The sequence below is a fragment of the Armigeres subalbatus genome, chromosome 2 (genome assembly GCF_024139115.2).
Source record: "Armigeres subalbatus isolate Guangzhou_Male chromosome 2, GZ_Asu_2, whole genome shotgun sequence".
Lineage (NCBI taxonomy): Eukaryota > Metazoa > Arthropoda > Insecta > Diptera > Culicidae > Armigeres > Armigeres subalbatus.
In genome coordinates, this window is record NC_085140.1 from 399,413,955 (window position 1) to 399,436,254 (window position 22,300).

The window sequence follows — 22,300 nt, forward strand, 5'->3', positions numbered from 1 at the left end:
GGAATTTGTGAACGGTTGCATCATCGTCTCAGCCACGCATTCGCAAGCCTTTTTAAGGGCAGAATCGTCAGCATTCTCAGGTCACCATCATCGGCATTTTCAGCCCGGCATTGTCGAGAAGCCAACAGTAAGCGCGGCACGGCGGTGTGTGACGATAGAGTGTCGACGACAACACTACTGATCAAGTTTTCTCGGCCGATGGCAGCAGCGGTTAAGCGTTTGGTATTCCTGCAGACATCGATTCATAATGTTTTAAACAATCATAAACTCCCAGTTGAACCGCTCAAGAGGAAATTTACATCTAACATTGTGAATGGATCTTTTCAGAACCACTAATATACTTACTAAAGAGTTTTTCGCAATAGAATCATTTTGAAAATGTAGTACAATCAACTAATTGGAGAGCGTTTGCGTGACAATTTTATTAATTCGCGTTCATGGCGATGAATTGTTACAAAATTCTGTCTTCCTCGCTCACGACAAAAGAAAATGCGTTTCTTATTCTAAGATTTAAACGAAAATTCTTGAAATTTCTCCATTAGAATTGAAAAAATTGTCACTGTTTTGAGTCTAAATATTTCAATTTAAAATTTGATTTATTTGTTGATGTGAATAGGTAAATAGCTACTGAATTTTGTGTAACTTTCAAACGCTGGTATAAAGCTTTTGAATATTCTTGGTTAACGTGATTTTGTGTTTCAGCAAGTATACTCTATTACCACTATTACCACTCTGGCTAATTTGAAGAGTTAACGCAGTAGCGTCGCGGTATCACAAAAGACAAGCAATGTAGTGAAGAGACATTGCGAGGAGTGCTTAAACGTATAATTCAATGTGCAGCATAACATGTCGAAATAATGTGCTAGAAATCATCACATGATCCCATTTTGGAATCTTATTTTAAAAATGAAATGTTGAAAAATGTAATAAAAATGTTCAAAAATTGTGAAATTAGTGTAATATTTGCAATTATCGCACCCCTGGCAATCATTTTTAGGCGTTAGTCATCTTTGGTAACCCAAGATGTTATTTTGATAGTGAACTCTTTTATTCATTAGTTATTATTTAGAAAATAATAATTTTGAAATGTTTTGTCATTTTAATTACCCACGACTAGCAGGGAGCAAACGATGTTCAATGGTCTTATTCATCAAAGGGGTGGAGCTTCGGCTAGAGTTCTGATATAATGATAAAATCATGGTTCACGCGAGTTTAGTTCCTGCTCAAATTTTATCTTGAGCGGTCGGTAGAGAACCAACATCCAGCGACAGGGACAGGCCTGACAATAGTCATCGTCGCAGCAAGAAAAACCGCAGTAGCGACGAGATTTATTGTCTTCATTGCTACTCGACGCATCGTCAATGACGCGCACAACGTTAGCTTTCGTCGTGCAACCAAATCTTCATGACGACAGCGAAGAACGAAGACTTCATACCATTATGCTTCAAGCGACAGCTGCCCTGCGAAAATTTTTATTATTTCTTTGTGAAAATGAATTTGAAGTAACGTATGAAGATGTCATAAATGCTATCGAAACATTTATGTTACCAAAGTTCGTACTATTTCTTCATTCTAAACGTCATTATGTTTTTAACTACTCCGTCTATAATGACGTGCAATCGATTATGTGAAGAAGTGACGACGGAAATCGTCTTTTTACTTTTGGCTGCACGACTATCTTCGTGGCAGGCATGCGGCATGAAGAAACCGAATTGGAAATGTTATGACGAAGACTATATTTTGACGAGAATGACTATTGTCAGCCCGGACAGGGATGATGATATTGCCGTCTCTAGAAATCAAAGAATTATTTTTTTACATACTTTCATCAATCAAATCAACATTAGATGAAAAATCGATTGATACCTTTCCATTTTGATATTTTTTCTCTAGATTTGTAACGAAACGTGTAATAATGAACGCTTATGAATAATGCTGAGCAAAATATGTATTTTTACATGCATGGTCAAGCCAAGTCCTACGTCCACTTCCGGTTATGTCACAGACATTACCCACTGTTAGTTTTTTCGCATATCATCTTTATGCTTCTTCTTCTTCTTCAGGCAATGTTTGTTTGCCAATAGAGTGCTGCATTCTCTTACTTAACCTCACTATTTTGACGTTTAGCAGTTGTTTGTTTACAAGAACTTGGAAAAAAATCTGAAATTTTTGTGAACATGGAAGGAAACTTCCCGGTGGATTTTGTAAAAAACACCATCATATAACACATTTCTTCGTCATAGTTGGTTCAAATTTAATTGTCGACTTTCTTAAATCGACCAACATCAAAAGATAAACAAACCACTGCTACCTTTCAAACTGATGAACGAGAGTTCATTTCATTCATTCGTGACGTCAAAATGCAGCACTAGAGCAGTGTGAAATGAGGATGCTTCCTTCGTTCATCGGCAGTGTTTCGCAGATGCGAGTGAGTGTTGTGTAAATACAAAACCATATAAGCGAGAAAGAGAGAGCCAGCATTATAAAACTCTCTTTTACACCTTTTACTTCTCTTTTTTATTCATTCCAACATAAATGCGCAACTCAGTATTAGGTTCGGCAGCGTCTGTACATAACCTCAATAGACTAACGCAAAATGAACTCCTCCAAGAAATTTGAGCGGGTCGCATAATGAACTCAAAAATGAACTTTTGTTCGAGTGGACGACCCGCTCAAATGTCAAAATCCATCGAGTGAGTGAATTTGATGAACTCCTGTACAGATCTATCTGGTGACAGTCAAGTAGTACTTCTTGTTGGACTCAGGGGCAGCCAACCAGTTACGGACTCGATTCTTGTCGGAGTCAGTGGAGAGTACTTCTGAACTGTCAAAAAAGTTCATTTGACGAGGACCGAATTCATTCGTGACGTCATGCTGGAGAGCCTAATAAGTGAGGCAAGATAGTTAAATATTCTCTGCACTAGCGGGTGTTTGGTTTCACTCTCCATCTGTTTCGTACAACAGTGCCATATGGAGCGAGGGAGCATTCTTCACTAAGCACGTTGAAACTGTTCTCTCATGAAGCTACCTTCCTCGGGACTATATCTGGTGCTGAAGCATCGGTCCTCATCTTCATTGCTTTATTCATCCAAGCCCTGGAAAAGCTTGGATACAGGGTGTAGAAAGAAAATTTCCAAACTTAGGACCTCACGAAATCATGTAAGATTGGATTGAATTTTAAGATTTGCATATCAATCAATTTGTAAACTGAAAGCGGCCCCAGTACCAACGGCTCGGTGGCGTTGGCGGAAGAACAATTTCGGTCTACGGCAGTTGTGGCAGCAGCGCGTCATTTACGGTCGAGATTTCACGTAGCGTGTACCAGCCATCGTCCGTAGCAATGAATCATCGGATAACGGTCAAGTGGTACAATTAGAATTAATCGGTCCTTTTTCAGGACCATCATTATACACAGAAAAGAACTGGTTTAATCTAAAATGTTCAACAAAGTGAAAGTGAAAGTTCATCCAACAATGGCGGCCGTCGGCGGAGGTTGTTGGAGAAAACTTGTCGTCAAGAGGAACTACACTCAAATAAAACAATTGAAATTTGCTGGCATTTTGTTTGTAATTGCAAAGGCGCACAATTTTATTAATTGGCCTTGGAAGCTACCACGGCAACTTTCGTCGACGTCCGATCATTAATGCCGTTGGGATCGCTAACGACGCAATCATAGCCATTTAATTTTATTTCACTTTAAAGAAATTTCGTCTTAAACAAACTTCTTTCCGTTTTAAATTGGAGTTTTGAGAAGAACCGGATTTACACTTTTTGAAACCTTGCTGATAACTTACAACTACTAATAAGAAGTTTTCACTTGAGTGAAAACCAAATGTCTGATACTTGATAATTTCACTTTCAATCATTAACTGAGTGATTCACACTCGTGAAAAAATCTTTCTTATACCCAATAAAGTAGATTCATCAGGAAATGATTGTTTTATTTTCAATTATGCGTCTCTACAATCAATATCAGCAACCAAACGATTATCCGAATCTAGCGAGAAAATCTGAATTTCTACCGTTGAATGGCTATAGAGTATAGACGCTACCGCGACGAATAAATTGTCTGCGGCAACCACCGTCGACGGACATTTATACAGAAGAAGCACAAGTTAGAACGCTAGTGGCGCTGTAGTCATTTTAATTATTTTTTTCAAATTATGCTTTAACAAGCTTCAATTGGTCATAATTTATGCATCATGTTGTAGTGCATGTTTCGTTTCATCACCAACACCAACATTAATACTTAAAGTACCACTACTTTGGCTGTCAGTCGAAGTAATCTAGATGTTAGTCTCGCGAACAGGAACGACATTGGCAATCTTATAAGTACTTTTGAATCAACTATTTATACTTCTTGAGATCTTGTAGCTTAGCTTAGACTGACTGTACATATCAATGGTTGCTACTCCGTGATTGATCAGAACTGGTGTAAATTGCACTACGATCCAAGTAAATAGTAGTTGGGATTTACCATCTATTCTCTATCTGTACTTCTTGAGATCTTGTAGAGCATTTACAACTTCTATCAGTAACCTACCGATTGTCCGAATATTGCGAGAATATTTCACTTTTCATATCAGATTTCTTTAGTGCACTATCATATACAAAAGCAAGTTGTTCTTGTAAACAATATTTGCCACACATCCATTGTCCTCCATTTAGAATACTGATCCTGAAACACTGCCGCTGACGATTGGAATCTTGAACAAAATGGCTCGCGCTCGCGGGAAACCTGTTTTCTTGTATTTAATATAGTGAGCCCATTAGCACCGCCCCTGTGTTAATAGTTATGGGTGCAAATTTAATGTGCACTCATTACGAATAACAAAGGGGCGGAGCTAGTGAGCTTACTTCATTAGATAGAAGAAAGCAGCATCCCCGCATGTGCGAGCCATTTTGTTCAAGATTTCTCAGTCAGTGATGAACTTAATCAAATTTTTTTTTGTCTTTGTTTAAGAGACTTGCAGCCCGAGGCTGGCTCGTCTCCGATTAATCAAATATTACAAAATCACTCTAATAAAGAAATAATAAAAATAAGATTTCTCAGAGAGCGGTCCCAGCATCGACATCAGTGGTATTCTCTCGCGTAATTGGCGGTTGCTGCAGATCTGGTTTGCTGTAAATAATCGTGCGGCCACCGACAGCAGATTTCGAAATTCATCCAACAATGATGGCCGTCGGTGGTGGTTGCTGGTGGTGGAAATCTTGTTTTTGGTGGAAGAGTCCTTAAGTGAAATTTTCTCGCATACTAATAGTGATTGCAAAAGGCGCACTTAATTGGTTCTTTTTCAGGACCATCATTTTATGAAGGTTTTGTTTGCCGCATTGGAAATTGTCACACAAGTAAAATTTCCTCGATGATAACAAAATTGTGAAATTGTAATTTTCTCTCTCATTTTCACTCGCTACCGACAAACTTGCTTTACTAAGAAATTTTAAACTAATTTTTAAATATAGCTAAGTTTGGGGCAAGTAAGCCACCCGGCATTTATTCAGTGAAATATCTATTAAAAGACCCTGCAGATACATAGCTAGGTTTGATCGTATTACCAGACATTATGTACGGAATTTTATATAGAATAGAAGACTTTTCACTTTTTTATGATCAATTTTATAATAATGATGGTCAAAATTGAGTGAAATTTCATAATATTGCATCCAATTCAAATAAGCTAAAATTAATATAGAGAAACTGCATATTGCAGTATGAAACAGAGCGGAAGAGTAATTTGTAGTGGTCAATAAGTGACCTGACGCACGAAGCCGAGTGAAATTAAAAAGTCAAACGCTCTTGATAATCGATAACAAGGAAAATAAATTGATAAATATTACAAACCGAAAAGATTAGATCGATGATAATCTTAATCACATCATATATTTCATTCGCTCACTGTACCGAGAAGCACTTTTGTATGCATCATCACGTGAACGGAATAAAAATTCCGATCTGATTTATAAGCTCGGTCGCTGATTCACAAACGACCAATTAATACTTTATCCGTGAATTCATAGAAATGTAAATCACTGCATTATTCTTACGCACAGCGCCATGATTCTTTATACGTTATTTGTCATGTTCTTCTGCGTTATTTACACTTCAACTCCCAATCAACTAGACACCACTAAGCTCTACATGGATCGGAATCCGCTTTCGGGTATCACTTACTCAATGGTATCACCTTTAGCTCCAGCATAATTTCACCACGTTTCTTTCTTCTGCCCTTGTACTACACTGGATTCTCACAGCCAGTCATAGGGTTAACTTGATACTGTTTTGTCTGCTTGTGCGGATGCCGAAAAATGCCAAAACGGCCGAGCTGCAGGTGCCGACCATGAAAAACTTGTGTTTCGTTTATTGTGTCCTATAAAAACCCAAGCTGGACGCGCAATAACTGGGGTTCGCCGCTGTCTTATCAGCTATCACTGCACCAACCGCCCGAATTAGACTAACGCTGTTATGAGGGTGGACGTCGTCGCGCACGCATTTGAGAAATATTTCACTTTCCTGTCTAGGTAAATACACACGTTTTACAATGGTATCTAAATGCCGTTGGAAGAAGATAAGCTCCTCAACATCGATGAAGGCTTAGTGTGTACTTAGACGAAGTATGCTCCAAGCACTATACGCCCCCTCTTGCTGAATGAGTCGACTGCTATAGAAACAACAAAACAGTACACGATTGTACATTCCGCGCAAGGTTACCGTCTTAGGCTGATAACATAGTGACGCGGTGAGCGACCTGGGTTTGTATTTTAGAAACACGCAATACGGAATGTGTTTTCTGCCCGTCACACTTGCACTCGCGGATGCGTCACTGCTTGATCGCCTTTGGAATAAATGCGAGATTTATTACACATTAATAAACCAGTCTAAAACCATCGGAGATTCTTTAGCGTAGATACAACTGATGGCGCTTATCAGTTCGTTTGCCAGCGAGGAATGTTTGCTGGTTCGTTGCCGATAAGATGTTTGAAAGTTCGCGAGCCCAAGAGTATTGCCGCGCGCCGTCGTTGTTTAGGTGGTCGTAAGCAAACTGACCGCCCCGTTAGAATCAACGTTTTGCGTGGTCGCAACGCTGTTAAGACTCATCATCTTTCTCAGTTGCGGCACAGCGCGAGCGAGAGGAGACCTGACCGAGGCATTGAGATTCCCCGCGTGGGAGGGTAGTCCCCTCACCTGGACGCTAAAACAGTGGCGACGATGAGTCAGAGCCATGTAAGGAGAATTACAGATTTCCGACAGCGCGCGCTGTTGGCGCTGATGCCTATTGTTGTACAAACGCTTAAAGCATCCGCATAAGGCATCCTGCCCCCGTAACTCCATTGGGGAGGATGAAGTGCAGATTGATTACCTATATGAGACTGACTACTAATTAGTGGTTGTTGTGGCTGCTTAGGAAAGCCCCCTGAGGGAATAACAATCGACACATTTACTTTGATGTGTGTGTTGTTAACAGGCAAATGTGCTTTAGTACAGATAGAACTTTGTTTTATTAATGTGACTAAGATGGACTTAAGATAACACATTGTTTGTAACGACAATCGGCGACAGTGCTGATTGTAGAAATGATTCAAATTTCGACATTTGTTTGTCTTGACATGACATGCACTTCCGCCCAAAGCTTACTAAACAAATCGTGTAGTTGTTGTTTGTCGTGTTTTTTTCATCCGCATTTGCTCTACATCATACCTTACTCTGTTATGATCCAGCCTTGCATAAGAGGTGAAATACCAAAAATTAATATGCCCAAAGGTATTACATACTCTGTTATTACAATACCAAACGCATCACAAATTATTATTCGTTTGGTATTGAAATACCTGAGCATGTTATGCCTCAAGTATTCAGCATATAAGTTTTTAGTATTATTTTTTGGTATTTTACCTCTTTCGCAAGGCTAGTTCTTAACAAAGTGTGATATCGAGGTGTCCTCGGGTCGATCGTCCTGACGACCAAATTAATATCATCTGCTTCAACTAGAAATAGAAGAGCCATTTAGGAATTGCGCGAATTCATTCGGAACGGTTCTAAACCAGGAAATTTGAAGGCGATTTAACATATAGTCTGCAAATAGCGAGAATGCCTTTCATCACCGGGAAATTGGTCCAAATTAAACAGCTATTGGATCGGTAATTAAACTATAGCAAATTCCTTCCTATAACAGCTACCATACACACTTAATAGATGAGTGACTTGGCTTTTCTAGCCGATATCGCCAAACATATCAATGACTTAAGCAGAGAGCACTTTGGCACAGTGGGTTGCTGAAATCTGGTACTTTTATCTCATCATGTTGAAAACAGTTCACGCAAATCTGTTCAATATGCTGGTAAAGTAACGAAATTCTCATTTTGTCAACGTTTACCGATGTGAATAATTCACATTAAATGTTTCAAATCGATTCCTAATGCAATGATGAAAATAAAATAAACAAATTGTTTGAGCGTAATAAAATCGTGTTTAGTTTTTCTACAAAATGAAAAAAAACAGTATAGATGCATTTTAATTGACCAATTAGCGAACCCCCAACTAAAGAAAACCCAATTGGGTTTATAATGATAAGGAAATGCTAATATCATCTTCCAAACTTAGACGTACATGTTCATGATAGAACTAGAGGCGAAAGTATAGAATTGATAGTTCCGTTAGGATACGGCAGGCATGAAGAATTGGGTTGTTTAGTGAAGAAAAATATTGAGTTTGCTACAGTTCAATTTCAACAAATAAAGCATGTGTTTCTGATATCCAACATATTTTTGTTTTATTTGTAAGCCCTTTATTTACATTTTTAAATACAAAATAAATTATCATGAGTAATAAACAGATTCCTCACATCAACTTCATTGAAAATTTTGACAAGTAAAATTATTGGGCGTCATCTAACTCAATGTTTTCCTTTCTTTGTACTCGCTGCGTTTGTGTTCCATTAGATTAGATTAGAAATCCATGATAGTTTTAAGCCGAAGTTCAGACTATTACTTCAGTGAAATTCATTAGATTGTTCTCAAGAAATTTAAGAGATTATTTCGGTAGTCTTGCAAAATAATATCCAGAAAAATCCTAAACAAATCAAACAAAAGAACTTTGCACAAAGCTGCTGTATAGATTGTATAAAAAGTCTACGTAGACTTTTGTATAGCCCCCCCCCCCCCTCTTCAAACACTAACGTAGACTTTTTTGAAACCTCTGCACAATGGCGGGAGCCCGGACAAAACCTCAAAATTTCTTTTCGCAAAACTCGTATTTTTTTAATTTCACACATGTATCAAATGAACTAATTCCTAAATTTGATGATTGTAGCTTGTAAATTTGGCTTGACGATCCCTCCCCAGGCCATCTGCGAGTTGTGGGGCTTGCCTAGGATGTGGTGGGGTTTGACAGTGGGCCCTGTTAAACCTCTATAAAAAGCTGCATGTATCCGCAAGTAGGCCCCACCAAAGCGACCGTGTGCCGCTCAAAGCGCACAAGCCCAAGTCCTGGTGTTAGGTGGGACACTGAACAGCCCTGACACGACGGCCCTCCGACGAGACAGGAGGTTTGCGCAGGCCCAATAAGCCGCCTAGAAATCATTACGAACAATATAAGAGATAATGCGACTCGATATAATCGGCAAAGACCTAGGCGACGAATACAGGATCACGATTGGAAGCTTGGAACATGGAATTGCAAGTCGCTAGGTTTCGCAGGTTGCGACAGGATGATCTACGATGAATTACATCCCCGCAACTTCGACGTCGTGGCGCTGCAGGAGATTTGCTGGACAGGACAGAAAGTGTGGAAAATCGGGCATCGAGCGGCTACCTTCTACCAAAGCTGTGGCACCACCAACGAGCTGGGAACCGGCTTTATAGTGCTGGGTAAGATGCGCCAACGCGTGATTGGGTGGCAGCCAATCAACGCAAGGATGTGCAAGCTGAGGATTAAAGGTCGTTTCTTCAACTATAGCATCATCAACGTGCACTGCCCACACGAAGGGAGACCCGACAACGAGAAAGAAGCGTTCTACGCACAGCTGGAGCAGACATACGATGGATGCCCACTGCGGGACGTCAAAATCGTCATCGGTGACATGAACGCGCAGGTAGGAAGGGAGGAAATGTATAGACCGGTCATCGGACCGGATAGTCTGCACACCGTATCGAATGACAACGGCCAACGATGCATAAACTTCGCAGCCTCCCGCGGAATGGTAGTCCGAAGCACCTTCTTTCCCCGCAAAAATATCCACAAGGCCACATGGAGATCACCTAACCAAGAAACGGAAAACCAAATCGACCACGTTCTAATCGACGGTAAATTCTTCTCCGACATCACGAACGTCCGCACTTACCGCAGTGCGAATATTGAATCCGACCACTACCTCGTTGCAGTATGCCTGCGCTCAATACTCTCGACGGTGTACAACACGCGTCGAAGTCGGACGCCGCGGCTTAACATTGGGCGGCTACAAGACGGTAGACTAGCCCAAGAATACGCGCGCCAGCTGGAAGTGGCACTTCCAACGGAAGAGCAGCTAGGCGCAGCGTCTCTCGACGATCGCTGGAGAGATATTCGATCCGCCATTGGAAGCACCGCAACCGCTGCACTTGGCACGGTGCCCCCGGATCAGTGAAACGACTGGTATGACGGCGAATGTGAGCAGTTAGTGGAAGAGAAGAATGTAGCATGGGCGAGATTGCTGCAACACCGCACGAGGGCGAACGAGGCACGATATAAACAGGCGCGGAACAGACAAAACTCGATTTTCCGGAGGAAAAAGCGCCAGCAGGAAGATCGAGACCGTGAAGAAACGGAGCAACTGTACCGCGCTAATAACACACGAAAGTTCTATGAGAAGTCTGAAGAAGCCTGATATGTGTAAGGACATAAACGGGAACCTTCTTACGAACGAGCGTGAGGTGATCCAAAGGTGGCGGCAGCACTACGAAGAACACCTGAATGGCGATGTGGCAGACGAAGATGGCGGTATGGTGATGGACCTGGGAGAACGCGCGCAGGACATAATTCTACCGGCTCCGGATCTCCAGGAAATCCAGGAGGAGATTGGCCGGCTGAAGAACAACAAAGCCCCTGGGGTTGACCAACTACCAGGAGAGCTATTTAAACACGGTGGTGAGGCACTGGCTAGAGCGCTGCGCTGGGTCATTACCAAGATTTGGGAGGAGGAAGTTTTGCCGCAGGAGTGGATGGAAGGTGTCGTGTGTCCCATCTACAAAAAGGGCGATAAGCTGGATTGTAGCAACTTCCGCGTAATCACATTGCTGAACGCCGCCTACAAGGTACTCTCCCAAATTTTATGCCGTCGACTAGCACCAACTGCAAGGGAGTTCGTGGGGCAGTACCAGGCGGGTTTTATGGGCGAACGCTCCACCACGGACCAGGTGTTCGCCATTCGCCAAGTACTGCAGAAATGCCGCGAATACAACGTGCCCACACATCATCTATTCATCGACTTCAAAGCCGCATATGATACAATCGATCGGGACCAGCTATGGCAGCTAATGCACGAACACGGTTTTCCGGATAAACTGACACGGTTGATCAAAGCGACGATGGATCGGGTGATGTGCGTAGTTCGAGTTACGGCAAGGGTTACGACAAGGTGATGGTCTTTCGTGTTTGCTATTCAACATCGCTTTGGAAGGGGTAATACGAAGAGCAGGGATTAACACGAGTGGTACCATTTTCAATAAGTCCGTCCAGCTATTTGGTTTCGCCGACGACATAGATATTATGGCACGTAACTTTGAGAAGATGGAGGAAGCCTACATCAGACTGAAGAGAGAAGCTAAGCGGATCGGACTAGTCATCAACAAGTCTAAGACGAAGTACATGATAGGAAGAGGTTCAAGAGAAGACAATGTGAGCCACCCACCGCGAGTTTGCATCGGTGGTGACGAAATCGAGGTGGTAGAAGAATTTGTGTACTTGGGCTCACTGGTGACTGCCGAAAATGACACCAGCAGAGAAATTCGGAGACGCATAGTGGCTGGAAATCGTACGTACTTTGGACTCCGCAAGACGCTCCGATCGAATAGAGTTCGCCGCCGTACCAAACTGACAATCTACAAAACGCTCATTAGACCGGTAGTCCTCTACGGACACGAGACCTGGACGATGCTCGTGGAGGACCAACGCGCACTTGGAGTTTTCGAAAGGAAAGTGTTGCGTACCTACTTTCCGGTGGTCAATGTGGTGATTTGCTCCTAGCTGCTCCAAAGCTGGAAATTGACTGCTTCAATGTTAGAATGAGGACGCTGTTAATGTTTCAAAACTTAAGGCTTGCGCCTCCAGAAGTACTCGAGTAGGATAGTATATGTTAGCGTCCCAAAATTACTCTTGGGTGAAAGATTCGAGCAACATATTAGGTTTGGTCCGGCATTTGTATGGCGGCCCGCTGCTGTGCCCTGCCCCAAAGGCAAAGGTAAAAAACAATGATTTTTCGTTAATTCCGAAATGCAATGTCCGATCGGTCCAATTTTTCATAGCAAACAATGAGATCGCATTCCCCGGATTCGGATGCAACTTGTTGCGAGTAAATCGGGTAATGCTAAGTTCCAAAAAGTGTGTCTACAAAATTTGTACACATACACACACAGACATCATCTCAGTTCGTCGAGCTGAGTCGATCGATATATAACACTATGGGTCTCCGAGCCTTATTTAGAAGTTTGTCAATAACTCATTCCAGAAGCTGATATTAAAAATGTGTTGTATGGTGGACTTCTACAACTCTGCTTAATGGTTTGTTGTTAGAATTCTATTAATAGCGGAGTTACATCACTAGTTGTAGTAGCTTAAACTAAATGATTGGAATTTTGTTAGCATTTAGTCTAAGTTACTGATACTATAGCTATAACTCCGTTACTAGTGGAATTCAAACAACGAACTATTTGGCAGAGTTGTGGAAAAACCTTCGCATTAGGAGTCCACCATACAACACATTTTGAAATTCAGCTTCTGGAATGAGTTATTGACAAACTACTAAATGATCGAACGCAAATTACTAAATGATGGATAACATCCTTGAAGTTAGTTATTGGAAAGGCGCAACAGGCGAACAGCAAGGGTTGATTGCAAAAATGGATTGTTTCGGTACAGCATCGCTCCGTTGAGTGCTTGTGATTATGTTACCGAAGGGTAACGCTAAACGATTAAGTTTGGCACTTTGAGGAAATTGACCTTAAATTAGTCAAAGAATTGACTGAGACAATAAAACTAGTTAATTTTTTTGACAGCAAACGTCAATTTAAAGCACTTTTAGAATACAATATGATCATTGACATTCTTTTCGAATAATCGAATTCTTTGCAAATAAATATTTTTGCGTTTAGTTTCGCGCCACTTCCGATTCTGCTTATTTTTCCTTCAATTCGGACATTTTTGAGGATGGTGTCTTTTAGGATTGTGATGTCTAACTGCAACCAAACGCTTGACAAAACCTTGCGTTGAAACTTCACTGCTCTTGTTCGACCGCTCTCTAAAGAATCCCGATCAGAGGGGATTGCGGGCGTCTGAAAGCAGTTTTCTTGTATTCAATAAAGTAAGCCCGTCAGCTCCGCCTCTTTGTGATCTGATATGGGTGTAAATATGATGTGCACTCATAACGATTAACGAAGGGGCGGAGCTAATGGGATTGATTAATTTGATACAAGAAAACTTCTTCCCGGCGCGTGCGAGCCATTTCGATCGGGATTTCACGGAGATCGGTCCCGGAGCATGGGAGATTGGAAATACAAAGCATCCCGTGAAATTTTCTCGCAAAATGCTGAATTTGGTTATGAGCTGTTAATGAATCAAAATACGTTTTGTGGAAAAGAGTAACATAATAAATTTTACCCAAGGGAGAATTTTCTTTATCGTACAGAACATATTCGCTTGGCGTCTGTTAGTCTGAGTGACGGTCACCCAACGGTGGGTAGTTACTGTAGAAATTTTTATCTAAAAATAAAATAATAATTAAAACAAAATTTCTTTGATTTTATTTCCGTTAGTATTTGGTTTTTTCTGTTTATGCATTGGAAAAGAAATCGATTTTATTACGGTCCACCATTTTATACAAAAGAAGGTTGATCCGAGATAAATGTTCTTCAAAGTGCAAAACTTAATCGTTTGGCGACGAAGAAAGTTGCCCTTCGGTAGCAGAATCACAAGCGCGCATCAGAGGCAGATGAAATATAATAAATCTCAAATAATAGCCGATTTAACAGGATTTAACCCCCCCCCCCCCCAAAAATGTATGATGACCCCCGATAGAACATTTTAAAAATGCACCTTCACGTAGGTGGAAAGGAAAACCTAAACTTTCGTGTACTGGGTGTCTTAGAGATACTGATTTTTTGAAAATAAGCTTTTTCGGGCAAAGACACCGTGTTTCCGCTCCGCTGGGTAGGCTCTGCATGAAATCTTGTTCGAACTGAGGATTAGATTCAAACCCGCAAGTTACTAGATTTTGATGTCTGTGCTTGCGATGCATGCACGGGAGCGGTTGTTTTACTATTTCTAAACTGATTGCCAATTTTCAATAATAAATAGTTGAAAATCTGTAATTTTAGAACAATACAATGGAGCGTTGACTCTTTGATCAAATGGTCCAAAAACATTGGAAATCCATCGAGAAACGGCTGAGATACTAAAGTTCAAAGTCTATCATATTTTCGTGACGGTCTGCGATTTTCGCAATCGCAAAGTGTACCCAAATATAGAAAAGATCGACGTTAAAATCACGCACTTATCATCTCTGTATACATTTACGATATGTAGCACGTCGTGAGAGACTTTTTTTTCGCAAGCTGTTATGGTATAGAACTGATTCGGGAGGCTATATCTCATGATAAATTTATTTTAAAATAACTCTAAACGCGGAGAAAACTTGTTCGGATGATGCATTTCAACTTGTTCTACACAGCTGTGCGGTCCCCAACACAAAATGAGCGAGAACAAAGCAAGAATCACCACTTCTCGGTGGGGGCTGCCTATTCGATTCTGTTTGTTTGCACTTGTATACAAGTTTGATAAATTTGTTATCATGGCTTGTTATGATTCGAAGCAGTTTTTGCCTTTCTTTTATCGTTGTTCATTATCTATTGAGAGCGATTTCTGCAAACTTTGGTCTTGAGTACATTTGTATTTACTTCAAAAGCTCAGTATTACCCCCTCTCTTGATCCGCTACCGTCGCCATCATTGCGAATGAAATGTCTGCAGCAATCACCTCCGATGACTGCAAGCGTTGCTGATTGTGTACCGCTGCAACCATTACCAACGCAAACTTGAACAAGGAAAAAGCATCCACCACGAAGCCAGTCCTAGTAGCTCATAATGAAAAAGCCCATCGTTTCTACTCCTATTATGAAAAGTTCAAATCTAGCGTAATAATTTGTGTTCAATGCTGAAATTAAAGTCGATTGTTTAGCATAAGTAAGCAAACAATCTACTGATGTTTCATCCCCATGGGCGTTGTGGTTCTCTCAATTCGTGCTCTTCAAAAATCACTATAAAAAGCTCGTGGTTTCCAAGATGGCTGATTTGTGGCTTTGTTGTATAACCACCTTAGCTAACGAAGCTGAATTTAACGAAGAGAGGCAGTGCAAAGATGGCAAGAAGCAACTGCTTCTTGCCATCTTTGGGCAGTGTCAAAATTGGAACAGCAAGTTGCTAGGGTTCATTCACAAATTACATAACGCTAAAATTGACTATTTTCAACCCCCACCTACCCCCTCGTAACTTTTTTTGTCTGGAAGAGTTCTAAAATTTGTATGGCCCGTAACGCTCGGACAGACACCCTCCCACCCCCAAAAGCGTTATGTAATTTGTGGGCCCCTATCAAATCGGTTGTTCCAATCGAGCACAAGGTTCCTAAAGGAGTAGGAGTATTGTCTATCTAGAACAAAGTTAGTACGCTTTTTATACCGAAGTTGGATTTTTCTCCAGATACAGGTAATTTACCCAACTTCGGAAGTAGTGGTGGTGAGCCAGAGTAGACACTATGCAACACGGCGCGACAATTAATCTATATAATAAAAATGAAATGGTCTGTGTTCGTATCCGCATAACTCGCAAACGGCTGGATGGATTTTCTTCATTCCTTTAGTAGAAACGTTCATTATAGTTTCCGACGGGTTTATATGTTATTTCTTCATGTGAAAATCATGGGAAAGGTTAAGTAAATCATGAAAAACTAAAAATGATGGGATAATGAGAGAGCGAGGAATGGAAGGAAAATAGAAGTGGATATTAGATCGAAAAAAACCTCGTTGCCAAGAAAAACGACAACAAAACAAATGTCATTTCATGTTTTGATGTGTTTGTTATTGTCTCAAGGTGGTCTTGGCATATATCGACATGTCGCGACATAAGATATAGAACATCGAGATGTAGAGTCAATAACTTAAGAATATAACACATGCAGTCCGCCAACGCTGTTGAATGCAATATGTCCCTTTTGCGCCATAGAACGTGGAACGGTTTTCATTTGAAGTAAATGGGACGACTTTCATTAATATATGAGGGGGTTAGAAGCAGCATTTTTGTCAAAATTGAGTTGACCATAGCAAAAAAAAAATCTTTTGTTCTAGAGCTTTGCGGCAATATGTCGATCTAGTTTGTACGATGTTTATAATAAATGTGAAAATTTACAGAAAATTATCAATTTTTTGAACCTCCATACAATTAGTATGAAACGAATAAATATTATAAAACTTTGCACTCATTTTTCTCAAAACTAAGTTTTCGTCACTTTTTACCCCCCTTTGCATTTGTCCCCCTCATACGATATTCGCAATGTATCTTCATCTTCTTCTTCTTATTGACATTACATCCCCCACTGGGACATTTCCGCCTCGTAGATTATTGTTCATTTAGCGCTTCCACAGTTATTAAATGCCAGGTTTCTAAGCCAAGGTACCATTTTTGCATTCGTATATCATGAGGCTAACACGATGATACTTTTATGCCCAGGGAAATCGAGACAATTCCCAATCCGAAAATTGCCTAGACCGGTACCGGGAATCGAACCCAGCCACTCTTAGCATGGTCTTGCTTTGTAGCCGCGCGTCTTGCCGCTAGGCTAAGGAGGGCCCCTGCAATGTATATAAAATATGATATCCGCAATTGAATTGTGTGCTTCCTAGCGATGTAGCATATGTACTTTCAATTATTACTATTCAGGGTACCCGCTAACAATTTTGCCCAGGCCCCCCTTGCCCCGGAGTACCATAATAATTTTTAGACCAGCTACATCGTGTCCATCTTTACCGCCCAAACAACTGCATTGAAAGGTATTACATTGTATACGTGACATTCAAACCAACAGCCCATTACATCAGCTGGAGAGAAATTTCTTTCTCGCAAATCGTGTGAACTCAAACCATCCTGTTGTGAAGCTAGTCGGCGGATTCCGAACACACATAGTTAATAGCATCTTGAAGCGAAGACGACAAACCGGCCCAGCCACTGACTGACGACGGCAAGCCAACAAACTATCAAGTGACCACTTGCATGGCCAATCCAGCCATCTCTCCGTTTTAGACGCACTGCGTCATCAAGCCGCAGCAACAGATAAAAGCGAAACCACTCTTCTTTCCCATCGCCATTGCCGACGACGGAGCCAATTCCAGTTTCATTCACCTCAACGCGGTTGTCATCGCGCTCGTATCGAATGTCTTGTATTAAGTCCAAGGGTTGCTGAGAGGAGGAGCACTGCTCGCTCACCGAACCAGAAGTGTCATTGATCACCATTTCACTTTCATGTGTTTTAATCGGATCGCATCGACATTCAATGCCGATTTAATCGGCGGCAGTGTAATATTGGGTTACATCATTTCTGTTGGTTTACATGCCGGCGAAGGCCTGTTGGGCGCCAATTCGATCGGAACGCACTTTCTACGTCGGACGAGCCAGAATGCACATTGCACAGGTCCATTTCCTTTTCAAAAGTAATCTTTTATTGATGAGCTCACCACAAGCGAGTGAACGCACTATCTAGACCGGAATACTAATGGCATTTAACCAAATACCTTTACCGGCAAGGGACTGCAACGTGAAGTAATTTATCAAAACAATATTCACGCCTCAAACTGGTGGCAATGGCAAGGGAGGTATTCACCGATTACTCGAAATTGATGGGGTTTTCAAATTTACTTTTTTCCTGATTTCAATTTGTTTTATTGTTGATCACTTATAGTTGGGGGATGAAATGTGCAAAACTCGTATTGTGTGGGAATTGAAATGAAATTTAACATTCCGCTGCGGAATTCGACCATCAAACCTAGATATGTGGTCCACGGTGCAATGCGTACGTACTAATAAGACAAATATACCGATAACTGTCTGCATAGTTAATTCATTAAATAAAATCGCGGTAGAAAAGGGCGCTTTGCACCACTTCTATGAGATAGTTGTGATGTTTACCTGTTTATGTTTCCTCATATTAATTCGCATTCGAAAGCTTCCCCTGTGCAACAAAGTTGTGACGGACGGGTCAATCGCGAATTTATTAAGTTGCTACTGGTGGGATAGTGGTAGAGAAAAGAGGGCAACATAACTGAGAATCCATGCAGAAAGTAGTGTACGTGGACATTGATGTCTGATTCCGAAGCGGTGCTGGCTGCTAGCGGCATTCCACACCGATGAATACATAAATCCGATGTGCAAATTGAATCAAATTTATTCAATCTACAAACAAGGGTCCACACAACTAACACACATCGCCGAAGCCGAAAGGTGTGTTGGGGAAGCACATTTCACGCGTGTTGTATGTGGTGCTATCAGCGAGCGCTACACAGTGACTACCACTTAACTTATGTGTATTATCGGGACCAACGATTCCGTTCTACACGGTGTGACAACAAACGGACTGGAGCCGGAGGGAGGGCGATTACGAATGCAAAATTAGTAACGACGAACGACTAAATGCAAAAATTGCGATGGCCAATAAATATGCAAAAACACGAACTCTGATGATGCCCCCGGACTACGACGACACGGCGGTGACTTTGCTGATGTGGACGGTCCAATGATTGCGTTTGATTGTTGTTACTATTCGCGTGGAGTGTTCTATTGGTGATGACCGGTTTTATTCAAAAAATGAATTGAAAAAATAAACAAAAGAATAGGAACAACATCTTATGGATCGTTCCTTTTTTCTAGCGTATAGCAAATGTGGAAATTTAGTTTGAAATTGGACTACGATTTGGAATTTGTAGAACAATATTTCTAAATAAGAGTGTTATATTGGTTAGAAAAAATATTTAAAATATTTAGATCGTGTTGCTATTTAATTTTCTAGAGCAAAACAAATAAAATGTAGACATATCAACCACATATTTGCAGGATCAAACACTTTTTAAATCTTGATGGAAACTTTGATGGCTTGGTGTTAAACTGAGAGTGATTATGGGCCTTTCCCTCACATGATCCGTTTCTGACTACATGAGGGTTAGGCTCGATGTAGTTCTTCGAAATCCTTTGAGGGAGAATTTTTCAGAACTGTTGGCAGAAGAATTCCCCAGAATATTTTGGATAAATAATCTTCCAGCATACCTGAAGCGGGAATCCCCCGAAATCTTGGAGATCGAATTCCCTCTTGAACTCTTGAAAGAAAAACACTTGAAAGCAACATTCCTGAGTTTTTGGAAAATGAATTCTCCAGGATAACTGGAAAAGGAATTTTCCGGAAATCACGGGGGAAATTTGGAGAAAAGATGCATTATACAAAGTTCAAATATAGGTTCCTTGCCGTGCGATTCATGTATCACGCTTAGGAAGCATCCAAAACACTTAGTCAGATTCGCATAACGGCGACTGCCATGGACCAATCTCGATAATCTGCCTCCGTATGAGCAGAGATGTGCATTCATTGGTTTGCAAACACTCTCCAAGTGCCGAATTTATTTACAAAGACTTTTTATGTTTGGCATGATCCGTGACAACATTGACTTCAGTAGTGCTCCGGGAAATTCCACGCACTAAGACGCCCATTACGTTATCCTTAATTGCTATGGACCTTGTCACACCGCACTACTTGCGGTTATAACAAACCTCTTCAGACAGATGCTGTAGATTATTAAATGATGTATGTGAGATGTTTGATTTTAATGTTAGTAAACTTCAAAAATAGAATTAAGATACTTTAGTCTGTGTGGTATTGAACCAAAGATGAACAATAAATAAATAAGTGTAAATGTATTGAGCTGGTGATTGATTCCATGGGGACAGTTTTATCGAGAGGGTCCTTTGGGTCAAACGGGGTCAAAAATAGGACATCTTCCTTTTAACCGTAGATAACTAGTAGTAAATGCCGACAAGAATAATGCAATCGTTTTTGAGCGTCTTTTTGCAATACTGGAAAGCTGAACGATTGAACCTCCAAAGGCGCGTTACAGATGTTCCGAGAACCTGATACCTGAACCCCAGGTGAGTGGCAGTGTTGGGAAAATTCCAAATTCTCAAATCTCATCCACGGTTCAAATCAAGCGCGAGTCAAACCCAACTTATGGTCCAGAGAATCGTTCATGATTCAACTCACGATTTGCATCATTGCATGGTTTCCACGCGTCCTTCTTCTTTAAATTCATTGATTAAATTTTTTTTGCCTAATAAGCGTATTTCATAAAATATTTTAAAAACCAAAAAGGTAAAATAACACCCTAAAAATGTCTGAAGTTGGCGTTATTCCGTGAAACTTTCTGATTCAAATTAATTTTTTACATCAAGCTTTCCGCAAGACTTTCTAAGCCTCTTGGGTAGGATTACGACTTACGAGCCGCTTGATAAGGAGTTTCCGAGTCTCTAGAAGGGAGGCTTCCGAACCTCTTGAGAGAACGCTTTTAAGCATTTTGAAAGAAGCCCTCTTGAAAGAATTCCGAGCCTCTTGAAAGGAGGCTTCCGAGAATATTGAAATGAAGCTTCCGAGCCTCTCGAAAGGAGGTTTTGAGCCTCTTGAAAGAAGGCTTCCTCAGAGCCTCTTGAAAGAAGGCTTCCTCAGAGCCTCTTGAAAGGAGGCTTCCTCAGAGCCTCTTGAAAGGAGGCTTCCTCAAAGCCTCTTGAAAGGAGGCTTCCTCAAAGCCAGGGGCGTCGCGTGGAATAATTGGGAACCTGTTCAAAAATGTTCAATAATCATATAACATTCTTATTAACCCTTCAGCACGTGCGCGGTCCTGAAACGCCCGTGCAGGCTCACTCATATGAGGTTTTTCGTTAGTGCTGTAAACTAGTGGTTTAAGGTGTGGGGCGCCACTCGTCGCTAGCATGCTTTGTTTCCAGGCAACGTTCTTGCACCAAGTGGTGCCCTACCAAATAACTATGACTGGCGCCACCAGTGACCATCGGAAAAATATCTTTATAAAGCTCACTTTTCGTTTTTGGCCGTTAGCAAGGGAGAAGCATCATACAACCATTTGATAACGAATAAGTTTTCATTGAAAAAGTGAGGTTTTGCACATCATTACAGCTATATTTGAGCCACATATGAGACATCCTCGAAATGTATGAACTTGAACAAACAATATTGGCAATTAAAAATGAGGTTAGGTTTCAAAAAATTTTAAAACTGGAATCAAATTTTATGCTCTCTCATCACTTCAATTGTAAAAATCAAAGCATGGTTTTCATTATCAAACATTTTCTTCCATTTTAAACACAAGAGACAGTGCACAGAACGTGTCAATCATCAATTTATCGAATGATGATCCCTCGTTTTTAACCTCACTTTTATCTGACAATTGAAATAGAAGAGCAGTACTAGTGACAACTCGGCCACGTATTATGCTGACGACAATGAACTACGTTCAAATAACTATGCTGAACCACAGATAACAGATATTGAGGCTGGCATCCCATACGTGTGTAAACATCCGCAACCGTTAATTCAAATGTATTTTAAATTGGGACCGCGTTTGGCAATCGATTAGAGATGGCGTAAGGATCATTGTTATTGAAAACGCAGCCCGATTGCGGTTGTCAAATGCATTGGCTGCGTTCGACGGTTGTAATTCAGCTGCATCCTTAGGTACTGCCGCAATCAGTTGAGTAGATGGCAGTAGTGGGCCAACGTATATCAATTCAAAAGTTTACACAGGATTTTCAATAAAATTTGTTCTAGCTTCAATATCTGTTATCTGTGGCTGAACCTAGCGGCTCCTAACGAACTAAGTCAAATATGTACTGTTGTTACCACTGACATCCGTATTATATCAAGACAAAATTTTCAAAACGACTTATCTGCTTTTGTAAACAAAGATTCAAACGACGATTTGACGAATTCGATAGCTCTCCTACGCAAACCAACACCATCA

At 40.9% G+C, this 22,300-nt stretch overlaps 1 protein-coding gene across 5 annotated transcripts in view; it reads right to left on the reverse strand.

The window, feature by feature from the left end:
• The window catches only part of LOC134213269 (tyrosine-protein phosphatase non-receptor type 14), a 46,899-nt gene that overhangs the window by 8,548 nt on the left and 16,051 nt on the right, over positions 1-22,300 (reverse strand). The window contains exon 1 of one of the 5 annotated variants that reach the window (XM_062692153.1): positions 6,173-6,996. The exons of the other annotated variants lie outside the window; for them this stretch is intronic. Coding sequence (XP_062548137.1) covers positions 6,173-6,200 — 28 coding nt within the window. The 5' untranslated portion in view covers positions 6,201-6,996. Of the gene's footprint in view, positions 1-6,172; positions 6,997-22,300 lie in introns of those variants that run through there. 5 annotated transcript variants of the gene reach the window in all.